General features: G+C 44.0%; 1 protein-coding gene across 3 annotated transcripts in view; it reads left to right on the top strand.

Moving 5' to 3' along the window:
- Positions 1-19,025, top strand: part of LOC146177811 (uncharacterized) — a 75,609-nt gene that overhangs the window by 20,299 nt on the left and 36,285 nt on the right. For all 3 annotated transcript variants that reach the window (XM_084580590.1, XM_084580589.1, XM_084580591.1), the window contains exon 3: positions 2,246-2,329. In XM_084580590.1, the coding sequence (XP_084436716.1) occupies positions 2,246-2,329 (84 nt within the window). The remainder of the gene's footprint in view (positions 1-2,245; positions 2,330-19,025) is intronic.

Raw genomic sequence — 19,025 nt, 5'->3', positions numbered from 1 at the left:
CAGCGGGCCATTTGTGAAACTGCAAGTCGGCTTTGGCAGGCCCCTCCTGACCATGGCCGTTTTTTAGAGGAGTTCTGTAAAAGTGCTTTGCACTCTTTGTGTAACTCCAAAAGCTGGCTTAACCCTTTGGGGGCCATTTTTTGTTTTGAAATAGCTTTTTTTTTTCTCTCGCATCGTCTAGTTAGGCCTCAGTGTAGAAAGCTTGTGCAGGGCCGGATTATTCATGCAGGCTTCAATGAGTTCAAATGAACCGGGCCCTCTGCTCTCAGAGGCCCCCCCCCCCCTTGGAAAAAAAAAGAAAAGGTTTGGTTCAAAAATAGTGGAATCATTTTCCTGATTCGGCATGATTAAATTTAGAGCTTATGTATTTCAATGTTGAGTGCTTGAACAGCTGTTCGTCGCATTGTACGCTTAATCTCAAGCCCAGCTTCATATTTCGCCAGTCAAGATATAAAACTTTGTGCTCGCCCAAATAGATGAAAAAAGAAAGCAAAATAATTTTAGCCGAATCTAACTGGTTTCACTTAGATTCAACAGGTCCCAGATGGTACCATTAACTAGTTCCAGATGCCTACCAGTTGGAAGTCAGCAGGCCCCAATTGGTGGTCAAGTGGAATCAGCGGGTTCTAGCTTGCTTTTAGTTGAGAGTCAGCTCATACCAGCCGGTAAACCAACTGACCTCTGTCAATGTTGCTGTTGAGGTCAGTTGTGTATTTTATTAATCTGACCGAAAGCAGTGAAAGCTGTGACATAAAATATAAATTATTTGTTGGAGATTATGACTGCTCATAGCTGACAGTTTCCTCAGTAATTTATCGCTGCTGAGAGCAGAGACATGGGATTCTCAAGTGGGTCAATGTTGAATACCTCATTAACAAACTCTGTATGCTCTGTGGGAAAATTTATGATGAGGCGATGTTCATAAACAATTCGTAGATTCATCGAGTAAATATGATGCGTGTTCGCTGCAGGAAATTTTAAAAAGCATCATGTCTCAAACATAACCACATGGGGCAGGGTAGGGTAGTGGGGGGCTATGGGGCTGTCTTAATGTTTTTTGAACTGGGCCCTCATCACTGTTAATCTGCCCCTGAGCCTGTAACTTTTCCAGTGCAGAATACCAGCAATAATTCTTTAGAGGGGTGTGCAAATTTTTACTAGGAGTCGCAAATGTTCTAAATGGTGATAGTCAAATGCAAATATTTGCCAAATAAGGAAATAAGCTGGGACATCGTGCAATCACACTGTTTCACAGATGCCTGTGGCACTGAGAATTTCTTTTCTTTGTCCCATTTCTGGTGTTCAACACTATAGCCAAACGGGCGAGTTGGTGAAACATATTGAATAGAAAACAACGCAAGAAACAAACACCAAAGCAGAGAGCCACAGGACGAGTGCTTGACCTGTGGTTCTCTGCTTTGGTGTTTGTCTGTTGCACTGTTTTCTTTTTAGTACATTTCTGGTGTGCTGCTTTTGTTGAATTATGAAAAAGAAATTGATATTGTATTACTGATACCATGATGTAGATTCATAAAAAGAAATGGCAGAAATGATGCTACCCCTGCGCATACTTTTGAGCAGTATTGCTTGCTGCCACGTTGCTGGTGGGCCCTGTCTGCTGAGCTAGGGAGGATGCTAAATTTGTCCCGAGTGGAAGGAATCGCTGTGGGGAGAAGTTTTGAGAGTCCTTTGTGAACAGCAAAATGGAACCATTTCCACTCAGCAGTAGTTGATGTACTTGCACTGTTTTTTGTTGCTACTCTGCCATACCTGTTTATGCAGACGGGGTGATGTCTTGTTCTTCTCTCTTGTGACCGTTGGCTAGCCATGTGTTAGCGTTGTCTACCTGGCTGTAGGTTGAACTGTGCTTGAATTCAGGTGTGTGACTCGCAAACAACACTGCTCACACAGGCGAGTTCCGGATGTGTGGGCCAACCTCTGGGTTTTTTTCACTCTTTTCTCTTGACGTGTCATCTTATTGCATGTATCGCTCTGAGATTACCTAAAGTTTGTTCTGAGTATGCTGTGTTCTCGTTTTGGACCTTTTTGGTGATGGCAAATCATTTTGCTGCCCTCCACTGTTGCTGTAAGGGGGTGAGATCCTTGTCAAGCTGCCTAATTGCCGTCTTTTTTTTTCATCCCACATATCCTCATGTGTGCGTGAAATAAAATTGCAGTTTGGCTGCTTGTGTGTTGATATGGTGGTCTGAATGACCCTTCTCTGAATCTCTCTCACCCTCTGCAGGAGGTAGAGGCGGACAAGAAAAATGCCGATCTCCTGAGTAGTGCTGCCCTCAAAGAGAATGCCCTTCGCAAGCCACCGCCACAGGTAAAAAAAAGAATGTTGTGGTGATGTGTAGGCCGCACTGTTGTGATGGTATCACCTTCACATCACCTGTACGTTCACAATGAATGGCCAGTTCTGGGTTCTCGTTAGTGCAACTGCTGCTGCTTGTTATTTGCTGCTATTGTGCTACCACAGTTTGTTGCACTCAATGAAAGTCACCTTCCTTTTCCAAAAATAAACATAAAAATTTGAAAAATTTAAAACAAATTATCTCCGAGTATTTGCTATCATTCTTAATGGCGGAGCTTAAGTTTCCCCCTAATTTTTGTAATCTCTACTTGTGGCGTCCAACAACCACGGGCATGCGCCTTGTCATTCTTTTAACTCCTTTGGCAATACAAACAAATCAGTCAAATGATGCAATGTATCAAGACACTGTACTAAGAAGAAGGGCAGAAATTAAAGGAACCTTTCTTAAAATGAAAAACAAGCACACAATACAGAAAAAATTACACTAGGTGAAGAAATGATGCTACACTGGTAGCAACAGTCATCATATTGACTCTCATATATTAGCGTATTGGTCCAATCACATTAGTATGTGGTTTTGTAACACAGTGAAAAAATGTGTAGGAGAGGAAGCTTCTGTTCGAGCTGAAGGGCAGTTCCATCACCATCATCATCAGCCGGACTATACTCACTGCAGGGCGAAGGCCTCTCTCATATTCCTCCAATTAACCAGGTCCTGTGCGAGCTGCATCCACTTGACCCCCGCGAACGTCTTAACCTCATCTGCCCACCTAACTTTCTGCCGCCCCTTGCTACGCTTTCCTTCCTTTGGAATAGCCCTGCCGTTGGGGCGTCGCAGTGGTTATGGCGCTGACTACTGTGCCCAAGGAAGCGGGATCGAATCCCGGCCTCGGCGGCTGCGTTTCGTTGTAGGCGAAACGGAGTGGCGTTTGTGTACTGTGCGATGTCACTGTACGTTAAAGAACCTCAGGTGGTCGAAATTTCCGGAGTCCTCCACTACGGCGTCTCTCATAGCCTGAGTCGCTTTGGGACGTTAAACCCCACAGACTAACTAATTAACTAATCTTTCCTTGGAATCCAGTTTGTTACCCTAAGCGACCATTGGTTATTCTTTCTTCGCTCTACATGTCTTGCCCATGCTCATTTCTTCTTCTTGATTTCCACTAGAATGTTAGTTCAGTTCAGTCGTGTCCGACTCTTCGTGACCCTATGGACCATATCACACCACGCTTTACGGTCTTTCACTATCTTCCTAACATCACATAACTTCATCTGCAGCACCTCAAGGATGCCATCTAACCATCGCATTTGCTGCCTACCCCTTCTCCGGTAACCCTCAACCTTTCCCAACATCAAAGCTTTCTCCAGCTACTCCTTTCTTCTCACCAGATGACCAAAGTAGCTAAGCTTTAACTTTAGAATTTGACCCTCCAATGAGCAGTCAGGGTTTATGGTCGACAATATCGACTGATTTGATCTTCTGGCAGTACAAGGAACTCTCAAGAGTCTCCGCCAGCACCACAATTCAAACGCGTCAATTCTTCGGCGGTCAGCCTTTTTCACAGTCCAACCCTCGCATCCATACATCACAACTGGAAAGACCATAGCACGGGTTATACGGATCTTGGTTGGCAGTCTGATGTCTCTGCTGTTAACAAGGCGGTCAATGCTAGCCATGGCTCTCTTTCTCAAAAGCATGCGTCTCCTAATTTCATGGCTGCAGTCACCTTCCGGGGTAATCTTGGAGCCCAAAAAGAGAAAATCTGTCACAGCTTCCACTTCTTGTCCCTTGATGCTGCAGGATTTGATAGGGCAAGACGCCATGATCTTTGTCTTTTTAATATTCACATTAAGCCAAAACTTCTCACTCTCTTCTTGTACGCGCATCGGAAGTTTCCTGAGTTCCTCTTCACTTTCTGCCGTTAAAGTGGTATCATCCGCATATCTAAGGTTGTTGATACGTTTTCCAGCAATCTTCACTCTAGCTGAAGACTCGTCCAGACCGGCCTTCCTCATGATGCACTCAGCATATAGGTTAAATAGGCAGGGCGACAGTATGCAGCCTGGTCTCGTCTCACTTCTTTCTCAATTGGAAACCAATCAGTAAGACTATGCCCAGTTTTGACTGTGGACAGATGAGGTGAATAGGAACTCCCATCTCTTGGAGAGCTTGCCACAATCTGTTGCAGTCAAACGCTTTCGAATAATCAATAAAGCAGAAGTAGATGGGATTTTGGAACTGTCTTGCTTTTTTCATGACCCAGCGAAGGTTAGCAATCTGGTCTCTAGTTCCTCTTCCCTTGCGAAACCCAGCTTGAACGTCCGGAAGCTCCCGATCCACATACTGCTGCAGCCTACCCTGGAGGATTTTGAACATCACCTTGCTAGCATGCGAAATAAGCGCGATCGTGCGGTAGTTGGAACAATCTTTGGCACTGCCTTTCTTTGGGATGGGGATGTAAACTGACCTCCTCCAATTCTGTGGCCACTGCAGGGTTGTCTAAATTTGCTGACATAAGTTAAGCAGAACGTTAACAGCGTCATCGTTAAGGTTTTGAAGCAATTCAGCTGGAATGCCGTCAATTCCGCTAGCTTTGTTTTTAGCAAGGCAGGCTAAGGCCCATTCAACTTCACTCTTCAGGATGCCCGGCTCGAGATCAGTGATCACAACCGTCTTATGTTGGGTTTGCACATCCGTGCCCTTCTTGTACAGTTCTGCTGTGTATTCTCGCCACCTCTTCTTTATCTCTGAGGCTTCAGTAAAGTCCCTGCCTCGTTTGTCCTTTATCACGCCCAGCTTAGCACAGAAGCTTCCTTTGATATCTTTGATTGTCTTATACAGAGCTCTTGTGTTCCTCAATTGGCTGTTGTCCTCAACTGCTTGGCACTGTGTGTTCAGGAAGACATTCTTCTCTCTACTTGCTATTCTCTTTAAATCCGCATTGAGAACCTTGTATGTTTCTCTTTCACCCATAACTAATGCCGTCCTCCTTTTGTCAGCTATTTGCAAAGCCTCTTCAGACAACCAGTTTGCTTTCTTGCATTTCTTTTTCTTCGGAACTACCTTAGTAGCAACTTCTTGTATTATATCACGAACATCAGCCCACAACTCTTCTGGCTCTTGCTCTTCTAGATCTAATTCTTGAAATCGATTCCTCACTTCCACAGCATATTCTGATGGAATTTGATCCAGATCATACCTGAAAGGCCTTCTAGTTTTCGGCGTTTTTCTCAATCGAAGCTTAAATTTGGCAACAAGAAGCTGGTGATCGGTGCCACAATCGGCCCCAGGCCTTGTTTTTACTGCTTGTATAGCGCTTCTCCATCTCTGCTGGCAAAGTATACAATCAATCTGATTCCTGTACAGACCGTCCGGTGAAGTCCATGTGTACAGGCGCCTCTTGTGCTGTTGAAAATGAGTATTCGCTATGGCCAGGCTGCTTTCTTGACAAAACTCTACTAGCCTCTGCCCAGCTTCATTTGACTCGCCAAGACCGAACTTGCCTGTAATTCCGGATATTTCTTCACTGCCCACCTTAGCATTCTAGTCCCTTATGAGAAAAAGGTCGTCTGATGATGGAGTGCGGTCTAAAAGGCATTGCAGGTCAGCATAAAATCTCTGAACTTCAGCTTCTTCAGCAGTAGTGGTCGGTGCATAGACTTGGATAACTGTTATGTTGAAAGGGTGACCTTGGATCAAAGTGAAATCATTTGGTCGTTTTTGGGGTTGAACCCTAGCACTGCTTTGCCCATTCTTCTGTTTACTATGAGAGCGACCCCATTCCTTCTCTTGGATTCGGGCCCACAATAAAAGACATAATGGTCGCCGGAATTGAATTCTCCCATTCCGGTCCACTTGAGCTCGCTGATACCCAAGATATCAATGTTCAATCTGTCCATTTCTCGCTTGACGACATCAAGTTTACCTTGCATCATACATCTTAAATTGCATGTTGCTATGTGATAAATCTCCTTGCAACATCGGACTTTCCGGCCGCTTCCCGACACGGCCACAGCTGAGCGTCCTTTTGTCTTTAGCCCAGCCACTTCGTTCGTCCTGGAGTTACTAGGAATCGCCCTTTGTTCATCCCCAGTAACATGTGGGGCGCCTTCCAACCTGGGAGACTCATCTTCCGGCGCCCTATCGTTAATGCTATTGTGACTGGTCATAGGGTTTTCTTGGCAGAAATTCTATTTATTTATATTTACAATATACTGCAGGCCCTTTGGTGGGCCCAAGCAGGAGTGGCAACAATATTATTATTACATTATATATAAATAAAAAAATATACACAGCTAGAACACAATAATCATGGCAGCCAGAGGTAGAAAAATCTAACATTTTGTACAATAATCAAATGAAAAACGTCAGTGAAATCGGCAGTACAAGGGAAGATTTTTTTTTGTTATTTAAATCACACACAAATAATTAAAGCAGCAACACAATAACAGGTTAGTCAAGGTAGTCAAGACTCAATTAGGTCAATCGAGTCGATGCTATTTAGTAGGTGAGGTGGCAGTCGGTTGCAGTCTTCTATAGTACGAGGAAAAAAGGAATATTTAAAAGCGTTTACTCTAGAATTGTGTGGAGTTAATTGATGTTCGTGACGATTTCTTGTCAGACGGGTGTTAACGGTTTCAGGTAAAGCCAGGAGCTCATTAACAATTTATTGTGTTTCAGCAAGAACAGAAGTTTGAGTCTTTGAATCTTTCTTCGTAATTCGAGTGTTGGGATGTTATGTTGCTTCATTAGTTAGGTTGGTGAATCCATTGCACGATACTTGGAAAAAATAATACTTTACTGGAGTGGGTTGCCATTACCTTCTCCAGTGGATCACATTTTGTCAGAACTCTCTGCTGTGACCTGTCTGTCTTGGGTGGCCCTACACAGCAGAGCTCACGACTTCATAGAGTTTCGCAAGCCCCTCCGCCACGAAAAGGCAGTGATCCATGAAGAATGTCAGTAACTAGAGTTATATCTCTGACCCGCTCTGCATGCTTCCCATCTCTTAATGTTACCCCTAGCATTTATTGTTCCATAGCCCTCTATATGTATGTTTTATGGAAAAAAACTATATTTGAAAATGTTTATTTTGGGAATTTTTGTTACGCGCTTTTAGTGGATGGTCAGTGGGGGCTGAAATGTAAGTTGGCTCACATGTGCATTTCCCTTTTGGAATGCAATTTGGCCATTAAACACATTGCAAAGGAAAGTGAGCCTAAAATATTTTTGCCTCTTTTCAAGTAATGACCACCCCCACTTGTCGCGCAGATCTGAGAACCTTTCTTGGAAATTGAAATTGCCAGAGACAAATTGACATATTGCATTTTTCGCACCGAGAGGACGCGGAGTTGATGTCATTTTGTAGAGTAGCTGCATGTATTAAGCTGCCGGGCGAGGCTTTATAACTTTCCCTGTCGCACAAGATGTGCCAATGTATATTCTGACTGATTGTTGCCACTCGCAACAGTCATTGTTCCAGTTTGTTCTGGTAACCTTTGCAGCTTTGTCGAGAAGCTTCTTCGCTGACTTTAAGGGGCCACTGTTCAGGGTATGACTAATTAAGCAGAGGAGCCCAATGCTTGGATCAGGTACCGGATATAGTCTGTGAAAAATGCCATAGCGATACACGTGCTCCAAAGCAGCAAAATATACAAATCAAAGCTCTCTCATCCTCCCCTTCGGGAAACCAGCTTCCCCGTTCTCTACGCTGGCCCGTCGGGCCGCTAGGCTGACGTCGGAGTAGCGACGACATCCATTGGTTCGTCTTACTGACGGGTGAAGGATGGGCGTACACAACTAATTGTGTGCGCCGCTCGCTGCGCGCTTTTCCCTCGTCACTGCTAGACTGAATACAGCGGCGCATGCTCCCTCGCCAGTTTTGTTTTCGCGCACGCAAAGTGCCACGCCCCACCTCCCACCAAATGCAGAGGAGGAAGGGGAATTTGGCTTGCAGAGGCTAGACGACTGGGCAGCAGAGTGGAAAACCTTTACGAGGGAACGGGAGGAAACATGACAGAATCGTGTTTTTGCGGTGGCTGTAGCTGCGTTATTATTCTTTTCAAAAACATTTTTTTTAGCCTTGCGTTCTGGGGGCAAAGCCTCACAGTCACTGGGGAAGAAAATATTTTCGACCGAAGGGTGGACAATGGCCCTGAGAACTGATGAATGCAACAAGGGTTCATAGTCTGATGACCGACGAGCATGCTTGCTACTATCGTCACCGCTGAGTTGCTTAATTCTTTTGCGGGCACAAGTCTGGCCAGTAAAGAGTGCATTTTAGTGCAACGCTAGTCTCTTTGATTTCTGCATTTGGCATTGTCACCACCATGTAACACGATAATGCCCTGGGAGCACTGGCAACGTTCTGACCTTGCTGGTACATGTCATGGCTGAGGCCTTGGCATGTGGGCTGTGCTGCAAGTACTCCACCGGAAAACGAAGAGCGTTGGCTTGTTTGTGGGCATATGTATCTGTGCGGGCCATAGGTTTGGCTTACAAACTGATCACCAGGTACGAGGAGTTTTGCCATCCATAAACAGGACTGGAAGGCGCCCCCTGCATGTGGACATGGGCACGGCGAACTGGACTAGTTGGCATGCGTTCATAATATTAGGAGAAAAGGGCAAAAAAAAGCAGCGTAATAAACAGGGATAATAGAGAGTAACAGCACTGGGTTTGTTTGCTGTTCTCTGTTGTTCTGGTTTTAGCAGATGTCTGGACGAGTTGGCAGGAATACACAGCTAACATGAGCACATAAATATGGACACACACGAGCGTTGTTGCTTGGACATGTGGTTGCTAGTTTGCTGCATGTATGCTGGGTGTTTTTATTTTTATTTTGTTTTTGCCTTGATGTATATTTTTTCTTTATTTCGTTGTTTCTATTATTTTTATTTTTTTATATTTATGTCATTCATTGTGGCCTCAGCATTTTTTCTGGTTTTATTTTTTCTTTTGGCCTGTGTTTGCTTCCTGGAGTTAAGAAGTCAAAAGTGAGCACTTGTTGTGCCCTTATATTCTCTCTGTGGCTGTGTTTATTTGCTCATGTTAGCTACGTACGTCCTGCTTTTTGTGCTGGCTTTATCCTAGTATGAACATGGGTGTAAAGTGATTTTTTTGAGGTAGACTTGTAGAGTGCAGTGCACAGAAGGGGAACCAGTCTCACCGTTATTACCCTTGTCATCTTCTGAGGATGGTCCGGTGGGGAATGTAGTTGTTGTAGTCATGGTAACAAGGAGTCAGCTACAAGCACCACACTGCTAAATGAGGTCGCTCAGTATGTTACCACCACAAGAAGAGGCATTTAAATTGTAAAGTGCATTGCTGTTTTTTTCACACTCAAGGAGAGCTGTTGGTGGTAGATATCATTTTGTGCCGGATGAATTGTGCCCCTCTGACACATTCAAGCAGACTGGTCATGGGTGTGCATGAGTCGCATCCAGATACCATGAGGACCAAACACCGGCTCAAAGGACAGTGTTGGTGGCTTGGAACGGACATTGAAGACATGTTTAGAAGTGGTGCTGCACGTAAATCATCCGATAAAATTGGCCACAACTGTACCTGCTCCATGTAACCAGTCCCAAGAAGCCAGGGGGAAATCTCAGAACCGCCATTCTGAAGCCAGTGGAGGGAGCACCTCCTGATTGTGGGTTTGCAGTAACATTCATTGATGATCACAGCTAGTGGTCTCAAGTTGCTTTTGTGTCTACAACAACTGCATAGGCAAGTGCTACTTAAGAGCTACCTGCAATAGAAGAGCATCCCAAAAGCATTATCTGATCTTCTTTTCAACATAGTTTGAGCTGTTCTTACATGGTAAGAAACTTGAGCATTGTACTACTGACAAAACAGCAATGCACTTTCCAATTTAAATGCCTCTTCTTGTGGTGGTAACATACTGAGCGACCTCATTTAGCAGTGTTGCTGCTTGTAGCTGACTCATTGTTACCATGTAGGGGTCAGATTGAGAGCTTTAACCGCAGGCTGAAGGATGATATTCAGTCTGCAAACCTTATATCGTTAGTAGGATGGACAGTTGGGCGAGTTGGTACAATCGCATAGTGGGTGGAACAGCGCGAAGAGACGAAACACACAAGAAGAGAAGCAGCGCTCGTCTGTTGTGCTTCTTTTCTTGTGTGTTCCATCTCTTCGCGCTGTTCTACCCACTATGCTTATATCGCTAGCCATGGAACCGAGTGTTGCCATGGCCCATTTGAAACATTGGGCCAGGGAGCTGCACCGATAGACAAAAGGGTGCATCATTGAAAAAAAACGAGGGGTAAGAATTCCTGCAGTTCAACCAGGACACTTTGCGAAGGCTATAGACAAGTGGCACTGAGAACTAAGAGCAAGTTATCTTCGCTGATGCATGACTGGTAAAGAATTACTTTTTGTTGGCAAACGGCACGAAATGGAACGCATTGCAGCTCACAGAGATTGCAAAGGGGGCCACAAGCTGTAGTTGTTGTGTGTTGTAGTTGCACAGAGTGTAGTGCAACAGTGCTGCCCAAACACTGCACAGTGGCCAAGATTTATTTACCCTCTGGGCCCAAGGGCATTACAGAGGGGAGTGGGGGTGAACTAAAGGAAGTAAAACAATACAACAAAAATAAAATAAAAACACAAAACTAAATGGTCATTATACAGTAAATGTTAACAACTGCGCAACAAGATATAAAAATACAAAATCAGCAGCAACAAAACCAAGCAGTAGATGTTGAACAAGCAAAAGCACCGAAAAATGACAGCAAAAGTATGCTAAACATTGGAGCAAAAATAGTTAGTAACAGCTGTACGAAAAGCAATGGCATCTGTAATTTCAGCAATGGCACGAGGAAGGAGATTCTAACGTAGAAGTGTTTAGAATGAGGGAGTCATGGCAGTATTTGGTGCGACATAATGGAATTCCTACTTTGTGACGGTGAGCAATGCATGATGAAGTGTAGGACAGTTGTGTTAGAAGTTTCTGTCTGATATATATTATAGTGAAAAACCTTATGAAACAAACATAGCCGAAATACTTTTCTGCGTTTCGTTAGAAGAGGCAATGACAGGGAAGATTTCATGGCAGTCACGCTAGAAGTGCAATAATAGTTAGACAATATAAAGAGATGCGTGATTCTGCACACTTTCAAGTTCAGTAATGAGTGAAACGATGCCTGGTTCCCAGACAGAAGCTGCATACTCCAGTTTTGGACGAAACAAAGTTTTTATGAAGTTTTAGTGCGCTAGAACAACGTGAAAAGTTTCTTCTGAGGTAGCCAAGAGTTTGGTTAGCATTATTAACTACGTGATGAACATGCAATTTCCATGACATGTTATTAGTTATGTGAACACCTAAATATTTGTATGAAGAGACAGATTCAAGAGGAGCAGTGTTGAGGTAGTATGAAGGAGCTCATGTGCTAACGCGAGTGACATGCATATGTTTACGCTTGTTAGTGTTAAGCTTCATATTCCAACGCTGACACCATTCAGAAATGCTGTTAATATCGGATTGTAATATAGAGACGTCATGATCATTGTTAATATTACGATAGATAACACAATCATTCGCAAAGAGACAAATTGATGTAGTAAAGTTTGCCGGCAAGTCATTTATGTATATGAGGAAAAGCAGAGGTCCTAAGACTGAGCCTTGCGGCACACCGGAATCAACTGGAGGAAAACTTAGAATCAGTATTATTTGCTGTTACGAACTGAGATCGATTAGCAAGAAAAGAGTGAAGCCATGAAAGCACGTTAGCATCAAAGTTCAATCTGCTTAGTTTAAAGAGAATTAATTCATGTGAGACTTTATCAAAAGCTTTATAAAAGTCCAGGAATATGCAGTCTGCCATCGACCCATTGTCAACAGTGCAATGGAGATCATGAGTGAAACATAAAAGCTGGGTATCACAGAAGAATGTTTATCGAAAACCATGCTGAAAATTACTGAAAAAAAGAATTAGTTTCTAAAAATGTAGCAAGATGAGAGAAGATGACGTGTTCCATGATCTTGCATGGTATGCAGGTGAGCGATATGGGACAATAGTTATTAGGACAGTTTATCGCCAGACTTATGCAGAGGAATTACTTTTCCAACCTTCCAGTCATCGGGTGCACAGCCTGTAACAAGCCATTGCTTGTTACAGGCTGTTTCACCACCTTTCACGAGTACGTCTTCGTATTTAACAAAAATTTCGAATTTATGTTGTCAATTCCACAGGATGAGGACACCTTAAGCTTTTCAATTATACGTAATATTCCTATTGTGTCAAAAATGATGGGGTCCATCAAAGGGAAATTTGTGTGGGGATAATCGGGTAACATGGTAACGATTGGAGGGACTGAAAAAGACAATGAAAATATGGAATACAGAAGCACATTTATCCGCAGGAAGAGCTTCACCATCCGTAGAGCTAAGGAGGAGATCAGACGTATCTTTATGGTGCACTATGTTCCAAAATTGTTTTACGTTAGTCCTCAGTAATGAGGGCAGAGTTCGGTTAAAAAATGATTCTTTTGCATTTTTTGGGGCTGTTTGGTATACTGCTGCTGCCATAAGATACGCCTCCCATCGAGACTGTAAATTGGATCGATTAGCAGAACGAAATAGATGCTTTTTTTTGTTAACAAGCCTTTTAATTGATTGAGTAAACCAAGGTTTCAGTTGAAGTTGAAAGTTTATTTTTGAATCAAAAAACAATGTACAAGTATATACAGCGATACGTACAAGATATACAGATATACAAGGATATACAGGTGATTGCTTATTAGTCGTCATGGTTCTTAGAGGCAAGTATGCGTTAGTGAGCAAAGCAACCTTTTTTTAAAGAGATTCCAGTTCGCGTTGACTGAGCGTTCGGTAAACCCTGATAAAAAGTTATGTAAAAAAAGGCATAACTCTTGGTTAATCATGAAAAAATCAGCTCTGTTGTAATCCCTGATCCCTTTAATTTGTTTATCAAGTATTTAGTTCAAATGAAGCAACAAGTGATCGCTTAACCCGGGAAGGTATGAAATGGAAGTGACGAGGTCAGGAGAGTTGGTTAACACTAGATCTAACACGCTGGATGAGTGATGACACAGTGCGGGTTGGTTCAGTGATAAGTTGTGATTAAAATCTGCACACATGTGAAGAAAGTTACTGCATTCGGTCGAGAAAGGGCTAGGATAAGCAGGTGAGTTTGACCACACAATGGATGGGTAGTTGAAATCGCCGACTAAAATGATAGGAACGTTCGGAAAGCGTACAACAATCATATTGATAGCATCATGTAGTTCATGTACAAAAGAACTGCCACACAATGGTGGCCAGTAGCAAATGCCCAAAATCAGTTTCTTAAAAAGACACAGGAAGTTCGACCCATATCATTTCCAAATCGGTCACAATATTCACGCATGACGAAACAAGGTGGTCAGCAACTGCAATCATAACACCTCCGCCACATCGTTGCCCTCTATCAAATCGGTATAAAATCTTTTTTTGCAAGTCAGAAGTTCACTGTTATAGACCTTTGACGAAAGCCACGTTTCGGTTAATAACACTATATCAGCTTCAGCTGAATCAACAACAGAGATAAGTTCATTGCACTTCGGTAGAACACTCCGTATGTTGGTGTAAAGAACTGAAATGGGATGCACAGTCACAGATGCCAATCCACTGCCCCTCACACAGTCCTATGGGGCATCACCTTCTGGCGACGTAGCCTGACCAGTGGAAAAATGTATTTTTTTTGGTTATCTGCAGGCAAGGAATCGCGAGATTGCGACTGGCATGTGCGAAAAACCGAAAAATTCGGGTCTCCGATAAGAGCATTAGACACACTGTCCCAAATGTAGTGAACGTTGTCGATAAAAGCATGATTATAGCGTAGCTTGGCCTCAGAACCCTGTCGTCGAAGATGTGCAGAAGCATCCCAAATTCTTTTCCTAATACCACGAACATTGGGTGAAAAATCTTCAGTTATATAATAACCAGACCCTTTAAGTTTTGAGACATTTTTCATGATCAAAGACTTTTCCCGGAAGTCCAGTAGCTTGAGAATAACTGGGCATGGATGCTCTTTCCGCTTTCGACCAAGTCTTTGGCAACGCCCTATGTTAGGGAGCGTAATGTTTAGTTTATCGGAAAAGATATGTGCAACACTGTCAAGTAAAGTATTTTCATTTTCATCTGAATTTTCCTTCAGGCCGTTTATGATAATGTTGCGACTGGATCGGTTATCAGGGTCATCATTCTTTGCAACCAACTGAGCCACAGTTCTGGTTAGTGTTTTAATTTCGGAACGCAAAACATCAGAATCACTGGCGCTAACTGTTAAGATAGATGGTGATGCATCAAGTGCACGCACGCGGATTTCAAGTGCATCAAAACGTGGGTTAATGGGAGCTTGAAATGACTTATTATTGCCAAGGTCCTCAGCCATCTGCTTCTGTCGTTCAAGAACTTCGGCAAGCATGGTCACAATGTTATCAGTTTCAGTTGAACATGTTACAGCAGCCGATTGCTGAGCGGCCTTTGCAGAGCACGTGCACAGTACAGAAGGACTGTCATTAAGCGCATTACATTTTGATGAGCTTCCGGGCTTCTTTGAGGGGTCAGATCTAGGAGGTCCTGGATTGAGCTTTGTTAAAAACCAATAAACATCCGCACTGAAAACCTCCTTTTACTGTTTTCTTATTAGTCATTATATAATACAGTCGAACCCAGATATATCGAACTCGAAGGGGATCGCGAAATAGTTCGATATATCGATAATTCAATATACAGAAATCGGCTTGTGACGGCATTTACGATGCAACAAAAAGGATACCGTATTTGTGGCGTAATCAACCCACTCACAAAATGAACCCACCCTTCACTTTTGCACCCGAGAATTTGGAAAAAGAAAAAAAAAAAGTGTTAAGGCCAGCTCACTCACGTGCAAGCGATTGAGTGATCTCAGCCACGAGTGGCAGCGACAGAGCGAAAAATTTCCAACTTCTTGGAACTGCGTCCCTCTCGCCGCTCGAGCCACCGCGGCAGCTCGGAACAAGGTTTCTGTGTCGCCGCGGCAGAAATCGCGAGCGTTTTCGCTGCATTTCGATGGCGCACGCCACTCAGTTTCGGTCGTCTCATCAACAGCTCATTTCTTGGCAGCGTGCCAAGATGCTGCACAGCAATAACGGCGCGAGGCGACACGTTTATCTTTTGATAGCTCCAGCGGTGGCGGGGAGCGAACTTGGTAGAGTGCACCACAAGCCTGGTTCCATTTATCATGCCGCGCTTGCGGCGGGCGTCATGATCGCAGCTGACCACGTGCTTTCGTTGATTCATACATGCAAGGATAAACGACCCCCCCCCCCCCCCCCCCCCAAAAAAAAAAAAAAGAAAAGAAAAACCTGCCGCTTTTTAACGTCCGCAGCCAGCAATATCTTACGCTACGTCCCGCGTACAGCACAGCGATAAGAATGGATGACTCTCGCAAAACAAAACAGCACACACCCACACACAAAGAGAGAAGGAGAGATCTGCTGCTTAACGTCCACAGGCGCCATAGCCACGTCAGCCGCCGCGCGCAGAGTGTTCGCAACACACGTTGGAGAAATTTGCGTCCGATGTCTGTCTGAAAACGGGCTGAGCTGGCTTGACGCATGCGTAAACTCGTGCTGAAGGAAAGAGATAGCTCTGCAAAAGAATGGGCACACCCACGCACATGGCTTGCAAACGTCATGTGTTGGCGTGCGGGAAACGATAATTGCAGATGCGCGCCTTTGGGGAATGGGCACTGCGCTGCCCAGACCAGCCGTCGCCGAACTGTCCCCTCATTCCTTCCGCGCGTGGCTTGAAAACGTCACGCGGCAAACGGCCAAGGGTGATGCGATCATCTTTGGGGAAGGCACACTTTTCCAGTGCGTGGTGCGGAGTTCGATATATCGAACGACTGGTGAAATTGAGTTCGATATCATCATCAGCCTGATTATACCCACTGCAGGGCGAAGGCCTCTCCCATATTTCTCCACTTAACCCGGTTCTGTGCTAGCTGCATCCACTTGACCCCTGCGAAGTTCTTAATCTCATCCGCCCACCTAACTTTCTGCCACCCCCTGCTACGCTTTCCTTCCCTTGGAATCCAGTTTGTTACCCTCAGCGACCATCGGTTATCCTCTCTTCGCACTACATGTCCTGCCCATGTCCATTTCTTCTTCTTAATTTCTACTAGAATGTCGGTAACTTGAGTTATTTCTCTGACCCACTCTGCACGCTTTCTATCTCTTAATGTTACCCCTACCATTTTTCGTTCCATAGCCCTCTGGGTTTCAACTTAAGTAGAACTCTCTTGGTTAGCCTCCACGTTTCAGCCCCATAGGTGAGTACAGGCAAGATGCGACTGTTGTATACTTTCCTCTTGAGCGATACCGGTAAGCTGCTAGTCATAATCTGCGAGTGCTTGCCAAATGCGCTCCATCCCAATCGTATTCTTCTTGTTATTTCCTTTTCGTGGTCCAGATCTGCAGTTACTACCTGTCCTAAGTAGACATATTCGCCTACTACTTCTAGTATTTCGCTACCTAATGTAAACTGCTGTTCCTTCCCGAGGCTGTTGAACATTACCTTAGTCTTCTGCATATTGATTTTCAAGCCTACCTTTCTACTTTTTCTGTCTAGGTCATCAATCATTATTTGCAGTTCATCCCCCGAGTTGCTTAGCAAGGCAATGTCATCAGCAAATCGCAGATTACTGAGGTAATCTCCATCTACCCTTATCCCTAACTGCTCCCATTCCAAGTCTCTGAATACTTCCTCTAAACAAGCTGTGAATAGTACTGGGGAGATTGTGTCTCCTTGCTTAACACCTTTCTTTATGGGAATTTTGTTGCTTTCTTTATGTAGAACTATGGTTGCTGTGCAGCCACTATATATCTTCCAGCACTTTCACGTACGGTTCGTCTACCCCGTGATTTCGCAATGCCTGCATCACCGCCGAGGTTTCAACTTAGTCAAATGCTTTTTCGTAATCAATGAATGCTATGTATAAGGGCTGGTTATATTCCGAGCATTTTTCTATCACCTGATTGATGGTGTGGATATGATCGATAGTAGAGTACCGTTTCCGAAACCCTGCTTGATCCTTTGCTTGATTGCAGTCTAAGGTTGTCCTGATTCTATTAGCGATTACCTTAGTAAATACCTTATACGTAACAGACAGTAAGCTGATTGGTCTGTAATTTTTAAGGTCCTTCGAGTCCCCTTTCTTGTGAATGAGGATAATGTTTGCATTCTTCCATGCTTCCGGTACCGTCGATGACACCAGGCACTGCGTATACAGGCTAGCCAGTTTTTCTAGCACGATATCCCCCCCGTCCTTCAGCAAATCTGTAGTTATCTGATCCTCTCCAGCTGACTTCCCCCTTTTCATAGTTTCTAGTGCTTTCTTGACCTCGTCCTTCGTCACTGGTGGAACGTCTGACTGTTTTTCCCTACCGCCAATCTCATTATGGTCCTGACTACTTTGGCTACTATAGAGATCTGTATAGAACTCCTCGGCTACTTTGACTATCTTGTCCATATTAGTAATGATGTTGCCCGCCTTGTCCCTTATCGCATACATCTGGTTCTTGCCTATGCCCAATCTCTTCTTTACCGCTTTAAGGCTTCCCCCGTTCTTTACAGCATGCTCAATTTTCTCCATGTTATACTTCCTTATATCGGCCACCTTGCGCTTATTGATTAGCTTTGATATCTCGGCCAATTCGATCTGGTCTGTTGGATTGGAAGCTTTCATACTCTGGCGTTTCTTAATCAAATCTTTCGTCTCCTTAGACAGCTTGCCGGTATCCTCTCTAACTATCCTACCGCCTACTTCTACCGCGCACTCAGTAATGACATCTCTGAAATTATTGTTCCTTGCCTCTAGGGTAATGTCGCCATCCTCAGTTAGAGCTGAATACCTATTCTGTAGCGAGATCCTGAACTCTTCTGCCCTCCCCCTCACTGCTAATTCGTTGATGGGTTTCTTTCTTACTAATCTATTGCGTTCCTTCTTCAGATTTAGGCTAATTCGAGACCTCACCATCCTGTGGTCACTACATCGAACTTTCCCGATTACCTCTACATCCTGCACAATGGCGGGGGTTGAACACATTATGAAGTCGATTTCATTTTTAGTCTCTCCGTTAGGACTTTTCCATGTTCATTTCCGGTTGTTCCGTTTGCTGAAGAAGGTATTCATGATTCGTAAGTTATTGCGCTCTGCAAACTCAACTAGTAACTCCCGCCTGCTATTCCTAGAACCAATGCCATAGTCACCTACTGCCTTGTCTCCTGCCTGTTTTTTCCCTACCTTGGCATTGAAATCGCCCATTAGTACAGTATACTGCGTCTTTACTTTTCGCATTGCCGATTCTACATCTTCATAGAAGCTTTCAACTGCCTGGTCATCATAACTACATGTTGGTGCATAGGCCTGTACAACCTTCAGTTTATACCGCTTATTAGGCCTAATTACGATGCCTGCTACCCTCTCATTAATACTGTAGAATTCATCTATATTACCCGCTATATACTTGACAAGGAAACCTACTCCTAGTTGTCGCCTCTCTGGTAAACCTCGATAACACAGTGCATGCCCATCCTTTAGTACAGTACATGCCCCATTCGGCCTCCTAACCTCACTAAGCCCTATGACATCCCATTTCATGCCCTCTAGTTCCTCTAACAGCACTGCTAAACTAGCT

The sequence above is a fragment of the Amblyomma maculatum genome, chromosome 10 (assembly GCF_055883805.1).
Source record: "Amblyomma maculatum isolate TAMU_Amacu chromosome 10, ASM5588380v1, whole genome shotgun sequence".
Taxonomy (NCBI): domain Eukaryota; kingdom Metazoa; phylum Arthropoda; class Arachnida; order Ixodida; family Ixodidae; genus Amblyomma; species Amblyomma maculatum.
The sequence above is the reverse complement of the archived record's forward strand: the minus strand, read 5'-3'. Positions and strand labels throughout refer to the sequence as shown.